Consider the following 10220-nt stretch of genomic DNA (forward strand, 5'->3'; position numbering starts at 1 on the left):
AGGGGTATTGCAACAACCTGGATGGAGAAAATAAGCAGAGTCTCTCCAGAATTCCATATATATGTGAAGATGTATTGGGACATACTATCTGTTAATTATTAAAGCGTTATTGAAGTATCAGTTAAATAAAACTTAAATTGAAGGATTGAGAAAGTTATTATGCTTCCTTCGTGTTGTTATTGTAGTGCAGATAAACTACGAGTCTATTTATTCTTCACTCTATAATGTAAAACATATTGTCTTTTTTTTTCGTGTTCTTCCAAGCTAATGATATAGTTACTTGTCTTGAATAGCTTACTATTTTAATGTTTATCTTTCAGTCATTTCGCTTGCAACCAATATTAGCTGACTTTCAAGCTAATATTCTTACAAGAAAATAATGTGTTGACTTCTTGTCTAGAGTAGCTAGCTATGTTTAAGGTTTTTCAGGTCGCATCGCTTCTATCAGATGACTTTAAAAAACGAAAAATGAATGAAGTATTGTTATTTTGAAAATCATATGTTTTTGGTCACAGAATCTAGTGACCAAACAATCAATCTAGTAAACAATAAATTAGACGGAGTTCAGTGTTCAACTCAAAGGTTTTTTTGTTTGTTTTTTTTAAAAAAAAGGGAAAACCAGCACTAATTTAGAGTTTGAAACAATATCTGATAATAATAATAATAATAATAATAATAATAATAATAATAATAATAATAATAATAATAATAATAATAATAATAATAATAATAATAATAATAATAATAATAATAATAATAATAATAATAATAATAATAATAATAATAATAATAATAATAATAATAATAATAATATAAACTTTACAGATGATTTTATTAAGCCCCCGCCCAGTGACACAACGGTATTTCTGCGAACTTCCAACGTACAGCACATATAGCCCATTGTGTTGCTTTGTGCTTAGCTTCAAACGAATAGATTTTCTTAAAATTCTTGACAAAATGTTTTTGAAGATAAAAATAATTCGAATTCCATGAAAAGCAATAAAGAAGCACTGTCTAATATCCTGAACCAACTTTTGAAGAGTAGTAACACTGACTGATGGCATAGGCTTACGTTATAAGAGCAACAGAACTGGCTAATAGCTTGGCTCACATTCAAGAAATATTAGTCTAGGCTAACGCTATAGAAACAAAAGCACTAGTAATATCGTAGGCTGTAACTAGAAAAGTAATAGCACTATCTAATTCCTTAGATACTCGCTATAGGAGTAACAATACTGGTTAATGGCCTAGACTCATTCTTTAGAAGCAACAACACTAAATAATAGCATAGACTCATACTAGAATAATAATAATAGAATTGGCTAATAGCTTGAGCTCACGGTAAAGAAATAACAGCACTGGCTAATAACCTTGGCTAAAGCTAGAGACTTAATAGCACTGGTTACTATCCTAGGCTCAAGTTGGAGGAGATGTAGCACTTGATGTCACACTAAAGCAGTGACTCAAAAGGTGCGCTGCAAATGATATGCATATAATATTGAAAATATTTTATATTTACTACATTAATACATATATATATATATTTACTTGGATTATTTTTATAATGTAGTTTTACAAATTTAATAGCAATAGAAAACACTGATGGATTTTAAAACTTGAATACAAGTAGTTTTTTATATTCATAACTAATAACTTAACAGACTAAAGTTACTGAAGCATACTTCAAAATAAATAAGTTCAATAGAATACCAGGGTATTGTGATTCATTTCATTCTGATGAAGATTACAGTCAATGAAATACCTGTGATTGTTTTCTCTTTGCAAATTCTTGGATGCGTGGAGGAGTGCTTGAAAGGGTACAACACAAGTCATTTTCAACTTTCAATCTACTTCGTTGCTTAGTTTTCATGTGCAACAGAGTTGAAAAGCCTGAATCACAAAGATATGTCGACACAAATGGAAGAAATACATGGAGAGCTATTTCTGCCACTTTTGGATAGTAATTGCACATCAAGGGCTAAACTTCTGTGATTGACTTCTCATCGAACATATCTTTTGCTCACGAATCAGTCTTCAGCTCCAGAAATTCATCTTGACAATCATCAGGAACTTTTTCAACTGACAATTTAAATGGATTTCGCACTAACTCCAACTCCTCATCACTGAGTTTAGGAATATATCGGCTGAATTTATTTTCCAGTGCTGTCAAATGCTGTAAAATTTCATTTTTTTGCAGATTCTGGAAGCACTTGCTCTTCACCACCAGTAACAAGAATTGATCACAGTTTCTCAAACATTGCAACATTTTTTATCTTGATTTTTCTCTTCCAATTTTACAGTTTCCTCATGAACGTTTTCAATGAATCATAAATTTTATGTTTGCCTTTCTTCCTTGCATCTGAAGATTCAGTTTATTCAACTGCTCAAAAATGTCAACCAAATAGGCTAGGCGCATGATCCATTCCTCATCATCCAGCCAGGCAAAACTTTCCATCTTACCCTGAACTTCAAAAAATAATTTGAACTCATCTCTAAGCTAAAATACTTGCTAAGTTACATTTCCTCTTGAAAGCCATCGAACATTTGTGTGGAAAAGAAGTAAATGATGGCCTTCATCCATATCAGTAGATATCTCCTCCTTTGATAAAATTCACAATTTTAATTGTTTGATCCAAAACTTTATTTAGTGAAGCTGGAAGTGTTTTTGAGGCCAGTGCCTGACGATGGGTCAAACAATGAATGCCTTTCATTTTTGGAACTCGCTTTTTCACATAAACTTGAAATCCATATTTCGTCTTTAACATAGCTGGTGCTTCATCTGCACAGCACCTACAGACATTATACCACAAAAGATTTTATGATTCAAAGAAAGATGAAACATTTTCCAAAATGTCTGAGGTCTTGATAGTTGTTTCAAGAGGAGAACAAAAAAGAAACTCCTCTTTAAATGAACCTGAGTGAACATATCTTGCAGCAACTGGGAATGAGATGCCACATCAGTCGATTCATCAAGTTGAATTGAAAATAAGCCAAATGCTGCATACTTGATCTCCTGCATAACTTGATCCTTGATGTCAGTGGCCATGTCGCTGATCTTCCTTTAATCAGTACTCTTTGATAGTGAAACTGCTACAAAGTTTTTGTGCAATCCATTTCCCAAGACAATTTCCACCATCTTGAGAGCGCTAGGTTTGATCAAAGCTTCCCCAATCGTATGTGATTTTTTCTGCTTTGCTATCTCCAGTGCTACGACACAAGAAGCTTCAATAACCTTTTGATTCATTTTTGGAATGCTCCTGTTCAATCCAGCTTCATCGTATTGAGAGCATTCCCACGACGTTCACAAAAGCTTTTGCCTTTGTGTTGAGCATGAACATTTTGCAAATCTTGCTCCAACTTCGTTGGTTTCATAGAATCATTTGACAAAGCTATGGTACAAATAACACATTGAGACCTTTCTTCTCCATTGATGGTGATGAATATGAATCCATGTTGAATATATGAATCATCGTACCCTTGTTTTTGACACTCATGATGGTCTCTAAATTCTGTGAATAAAAAACAAGAATAAGTCAAAAATAACTATAAATGGAATATTTACACAGATAAAAGAGTGAAATATTTATCTTAATTTTTGTAATTAAATTAAAATTCAGTGTCACAGATTAAATTAAAAATAAAGATAAATATTTCAATGAAGTGTGATGTCATGTAGGTTATGTACAATCTGTAGAACTGTAGTTTGTAGAAATATCAATATTTCAACAGTTTGAGTCTGCCAATCTATGGTCCCAATTTCCCCCCTGAAACCCTAAAATTCCTCCCCCTGGTTGAGAACCTCTGCACTAGAGGATTAATAACTTGGCTCTTGATAAAAGAGCAACAACACTGGCTATAGCTTAGGTTCACACAATAAGAGTAAAATCACTGCCTAATAGTCTAGGTGTATGCAAGAGGATTAACAGCAGTTGTTAATGGTCTACACTCGCACTGGATGAGTAATAGTCTATGATTACGCTAGAAAAGCAACAGCACCGGCAAATTACCTAGGATACTTCCGGGCAACTTAGATTCGATCGTACAATCAGCAGATTCCATAACGAATGCCTTGATCATTAAAATTCGAAACTCCATGAATGTTCAACTTGGAATACGATTACACCATAATAAAAATGATAAACTCCAATAAGCCTTGTAACCTCACGACCAAGATAGTAATCTACATTGGTTGAGCCCGGAATTTGAGAATGATCACGAGATAGCCTTTGTTACGCTTAATTGTTCAATTAGAAGATCGAGTTACAAAACACAAATAGTTCTATAAGTAAAACAAAACAATATGTTACGTACATGTATATATAATAAGATAACCTAGCAAATTTAGTATAATGAAAAATAAATCCGACAACATAAGAAAAAACATTTTAAGACATATGTACATATAAAATACTTGTTTATATAGAAAACAACTCAAGATCGATAACTCGTGAAAGCTATAATCATGTTTATAGTTCTAAATGACCACTCTTTTTCATACTCATTGTTCAGTCTCTCAATCTTTTGTCACGGTTGCCATTTTTCTTTTATACACACTTTCCTCCTAAGCACTGCTCACACGGTTCAAAGTTCAAACCTTGATAATCCACGTGACTGAGGCTCTTATTCGTTTGTTTGGAATTTTGCCCAAAGTTATAATACGAGGACTATCTACGCTGGCCGTCCCTAATTAGAAGTGTAAGACTAGAGGAAAAGAAGCTAGTTATAACCGATCAACACCAGTTTGTTTGTTTAGAATTAAGCACAAAGCTCACGTTGGGCTGTCTGTGCTCTGCTCGCTACGAGTATCAATACCCGGTTTCTAACACTGTGAGTCTGCAGACATACTGCTGTGCCGCCACCAGCTCTTGGGCTATTCCTTTACCAACGAATAATTGGATTGCCGTCACATTATAACACCCTCACAGTTGAAAGGGCGAGCGTTGTTGGTGTGACAAGGATTCGAACCCGCAACCCTCTGACTGCGAGTCGAGTGACTTAATCATGTAGCCATGCCAGTCCCTGAGGCCTTTATAATCCAGTCAGTATGGTAACTTTAAATAACTGGCTTGGGTCTCTATTATATATTTGTCAAATATAATAAAAGTAGTTAGACGAAGAATTGTTTCATAGATTGGAAACCTAATTTTACCATCATGTTATACTTACACTTGTTATGCCCATCAACTTTATTTAGATTTTTTTTATTCTTATTGGAAATTGATTCATACCAATGTAAAATAACTTGTTGATTATTATTGAATAACACATACTTTCAAATTTGTTTTGTTTCTTATTGGTAGCATATAACTTTATTCTTTTGCAGATCTCGACTTATTCGTTCTCTCGCGCGCGTCTTCTCTTGTCGAACTTCTGTCTTTTATATTTCTTTCTCAAACCCATATCGAATCGACCTCATTCTTGCAGGTATTTCACGTGTTTCCCATATATCGGGCTATAAAGTTTCATAACCATGGAAGGTCTTGTAGTTTCCATAAAGTATGCTGCTTTCTCACCTCTCTCAGCTTCAGTGGTGTTCCTTACACTCAAATTCATAACAGTTAATAATATTATCCTTTTCAGTGTGTGTACAAAAAACAACTTTAATAGCACGAAAAGTAATTCTGCCATAAAATTTAAAAAAATCCTATTCATTGTTTACAAAAGAGTTTCTCGAACGCTATAAACGTAAGTGACCGAATTCTCCAGAATTCAAACTCACGTGTCTCCATAAAATAACCTCATAAAACTCTCAGAACAGGTTTTAATAAATTAAACATTTCAGAACAAACTACGTGCGTTTTACTTAATCTATTACAATATATTTACTGATGTAATTTTACAATGTAAATCATAATAGTTACTGCTTTAATTATTACAATATTTATTGCCCTCCGTTAGTACAGCGGTATGTCTCCGGATTTACAACGCTAAAATCAGGGGTTCGATTCCCCTCGGTGGGCTGCGGAGATAGCCCTTTGTGGCTTTGCTATACGAAAACACACACACACACACATAATATTTATTACATGATTTTAATGTTAAAATTTCCTTGTGTAAATTTGAATGCCATGTAGGTAAGTAGAAGCATTAGACAAATATTTTACAAGGACATTTTAACATTAAATCATGTAATAAATGTTGTAATAATTAAAGCAGTAAATATTGTGATTTACATTGTAATAATTACATCAGTAAATATATTGTAATTTGCATAGTAACGGTTACACCAGCTTGTTTGATTGTTTTTAAGTTAAACACAAAGCTACACAATGGGCTATCTGTTCTCTGCTCAGCACGGGTATTGAATCCCAGTTGATAGCGTTATAGCTCCGCAAACGTACTGATGTGCTACTAGGGGGAGGAGGCATTACATCAGTAAATATATTATAATCCATCTATTAACAACTACACCTCATTGTAGTCCATATTGCAATAACGTCTTTATGTGTACAATGCAGATTTATCCAGAGTAAATTTTAATCAAATTTTAAAACCACCTAAAGACAGACAGTTGTACAATAAACATATCCATAAAAGCATATCTCAGTAAAGATGGTGAAAACTGAAAGGCCTAGTGAATCTTCTTGACTTGTTAATAATATCCATTGTTTCAACTCAAAATGTAAATTTAATGAAGTAACACATGGTACTATCGACCAATCTAGATTTTGTTTACAATAGCCGACTTCTTGAGGGACCCCGTTATGTATAGTTTGTTAGTAAACTAAAACAGTTATTAAAGACACAAACACAATATTGGGATCCAGAAGATAAGTTGAAATATGTGTGTGTTTTCTCACAGCAAAGCCACATCGGGCTATCCGCCGAGTCCACTGAGGGGAATCGAAGCCCTGACGTTACAAATCCGTAGACTTACCGCTGTACAAGCGGAGTACTTAATTTGAAATAATATTCATAAATGAATAGATTACGTTCCGAAAGCCTTATAAGTTGTTCCGGGCTTTTTAAGCTATCAATAGTTATGCCTAATAACAATGAAATGTAATTACTGGCATTAAGAATATTTATGTAGCATTAATTTGTTATTTTTGGAAAAATAATTCCTCTTTAAGCACTCTTTACTCCTGCTTAATGTTGTTTTATTGCTAATTTTAAGTGTAAAGTTGTGAAGGTAATGCGCATCCGCGTATAAATAGACGCAATTGTTCAGGAAAAGTATCTGAATATAGTTCCAGTAAGACGCTACAAAAAGTATTTCTTATGTGCTTCAATGCTCATTTGGATTATTAGTACCTGCTTTAACCGATGATAATTGTCTATGGTGTTTACTGACGGTTGATTACATCGAAACTTTCTGTAAACATATTTATTTATCAGTGGCATTTTGTTTTGCTTCAAGACCACGGAATTAAAACTTTGAATTCTGTCACAACAATAGTTTTTGTGCTGCTTCGGGCTTTATATCTTTTCAGCTTCCGGTTTCATTTTCCTTTTATGGTTTTAGTATGCCTAATTTTTGAATCGTGTTTCAGGCTTACTTCGAATTTTAAAAACGAAGAAAATGTAACAATCTGACTGGAAATATGATCACATTTTACTCTTCCACAGCTAGATGATGACATTTTTATTCAGCTAGAACTAGAAAATTAATTTTATTTCTAATGTCTTATATAGGTACTGTAGATATAGTTACGACATCATTGTAAGACGGATATTAAAAGTTTTATATCTACACTAATACTCACTCAATGATTATTGCATAAGGCCTTTTCTTACTAGTCGCAGTTTCTGTGTCTTGTCCTCCTAAGGTATAAAGCCTTACTTATTTAAAGAGGGCTTTATAGATACTTGAACAAGTTAATACGTGTTGGGAATTAGCCTCCTTGAAATACGTATGCTGGGAATGATTGTAGAGGTAGGTTGTATAAGGATTGTGGGATACCACACTGCAACTCTTGTGTAACATAGCAGTGTCGTATCATTATTATTTTGGATCTTGTCTCAGTTCAACGTGATCGTGATTATTCTTCACCTTGTTTAAGCATTTTCCGAACATATTTTACTTTCATCTTGCTCTCTGCTCTGTTCTAGCAAGCAGCTTAAGTTAAGAAAAACTTACATACTTTATGAATTAATAAAAGATGTTTGTTTTCAATTTGTAAATTAATATTTTTCTCAATAGATTTGCTGAGGGTGTGTAAAATAAATCTCTGTTTAACTTTTCCGAGATTAGAGCTCTTCTGGTATTTATAACTAAGATTTTCGTATACCTGAATACTACAGTATTGTAGTTCACTTCATTTGATGCACGTTGCTGCCAACGAAACCATTTTTCCACGGTCAGTAACTGGGCTGTAAGATAAAAAGTTAAGCGTTTATCTTGTAGCATTATTTTATCAAATTAGTTAAAAGCTTTGGCTTTGGACGTACTGACTTGAATTTTTATACATATTTTAACACGTACTACACGAGCCAACAGAGCATATTTTAGTATTGAATCTAGAATGCTCAACAGGTGGAAAGGGTCATTCGGGAAACCGGTGGTTCAGGGGTATTTTGATAGATCTCAATAAATAAGGTAGGCAAAATTTCTAAAACGAAAAAAAAAAACACACTAAATATTGATGAACATTTGATGTGATGAAATCTATATGGATTATAATATGGTGATACCATACTGGGTACTATACCATCCTTCTTATATTTAATATTCAACACAAATATGGCGTTTTAAATTTTAGGCTCGCTTGGGATATTTTCTAATACATCGTTCATCTGCTTCAACTTAATACTGCATCTTTGGACTTTAATATGCCGTTAGTTTCACATAATATTAAAGCTAGTGATTTCTTATGAATGATTACAATCCCTTTTTTGAAAATTACGGTGCTATTGTGATCTTTCTTTGTTTTTTGCGCCGCCAGTGCAGTAGTCAGTCGATGAATCTTTGACACAGCTGGAATTTTTGAGCAATTGTGATATCAGGGAATAAGTTCTTCCCATTCCCAACCTTAACTCACGGTTTAGCTTAATAGCTACACTTAAACCATCACACTTACAACAGCACCTAGAACATTTCATGTATGTTTCATTGCTACATCGCTTTACTTTGTTTAGAAGTTAACTCCTCCATGAACCTAGACTTTTATAATAGTGCCAAACGTTTTCTTTTCTCCAATCAAAACTACACAAACCTTTCTTTTTTTATTCACAATAAAATGTCATCCTGGCTCATGTGACAGGTGTGAATTATTATTGTTTCTAAACTCTCATTCATGATGTTTATATAGAACATGCATTCAATAAACCTTTTATCTGAGTGTATTAAACAGAACAAACAACTTATATAAAATCAAAAAGGTTATTTTTAAGATTTTGTTGTTTTTTTAGCTATATGATACATATAATTAGCTAGCATATATAGAACAAGTTTATTTATGTAAACTAGATAAACAAAACTCTTTTTTTTTTTTTTACTTAGTATCATAATAAAATTTGGTTAATCGATACCTTACTTTGAAACAAGTGTTTGTTGCCGGTGGTTGGTTCACAATGATCCAACCTCTTCAGTTTGTTTTGTAACATTTCTTTTACTTATCTTTGCTTTCTTTTCCATAGGGTCATCGGAATAGTTTCAAATAATGAGGATTTTGCAAGAGATTTCAAATGTTCTTCTTCAGCACCGATGAATCCTGAGAACAAATGTGTAGTTTGGCATTAAAATTATTGGAACATAAAGGCAAAGAATGCCTAGAAATGTAGCTGAGAGCAATAAAAATATGATAATTAAATAAATAAATATATATATATATACCTATTTCTTATTTAATTCCATCTAAAAACAGAAATTTATATATCTTTCTCTGTAGCCTAGTAAATAGAACGTTAGTGAAATATTGTCTTGTGTTTCTAAAACAGGAAGAGAAGAATGGATGGAGATTTTGACCAAGTTTTGTGTATTTAAAAGAATCTGATTCTACAGGTTCTCAATTCAGCTCAGTAATCTTATTTTCTGTACATTATTTTCTAAACATTTCACAGTATTTAACAATTTCACAGTATTTAATATTGAATTTTAAACTCTGGATATAATCGTCTGCAAAATAAAATGAAAAACACAGCAAATGTAGCACAAAAACGTGAGCAAAAGATATAAATTAGTAGATCCTACAGCGGGACAGAAGTAAATTTACAGACTCTGAACGTTAAACTCTGTGGTTCGATTCTCCGCAGTGAGCACAGCAGATAGACCAGTAGGG

The 10220-nt window shown here is 33.0% G+C and overlaps 1 protein-coding gene across 1 annotated transcript in view; it reads left to right on the forward strand.

Annotated features, from left to right (window-relative positions):
* LOC143230473 (neprilysin-2-like) overlaps positions 1-9770 on the forward strand; it is a 79109-nt gene extending 69339 nt beyond the window's left edge. Inside the window, exon 21 of the mRNA XM_076464104.1 lies at positions 9580-9770. Coding sequence (XP_076320219.1) covers positions 9580-9682 — 103 coding nt within the window. The 3' untranslated portion in view covers positions 9683-9770. The remainder of the gene's footprint in view (positions 1-9579) is intronic.
* The last annotated feature ends 450 nt before the right edge of the window (positions 9771-10220 follow it).

Source organism: Tachypleus tridentatus, chromosome 10 (genome assembly GCF_004210375.1).
Source record: "Tachypleus tridentatus isolate NWPU-2018 chromosome 10, ASM421037v1, whole genome shotgun sequence".
In the NCBI taxonomy this organism is placed as follows: Eukaryota; Metazoa; Arthropoda; class Merostomata; order Xiphosura; family Limulidae; genus Tachypleus; species Tachypleus tridentatus.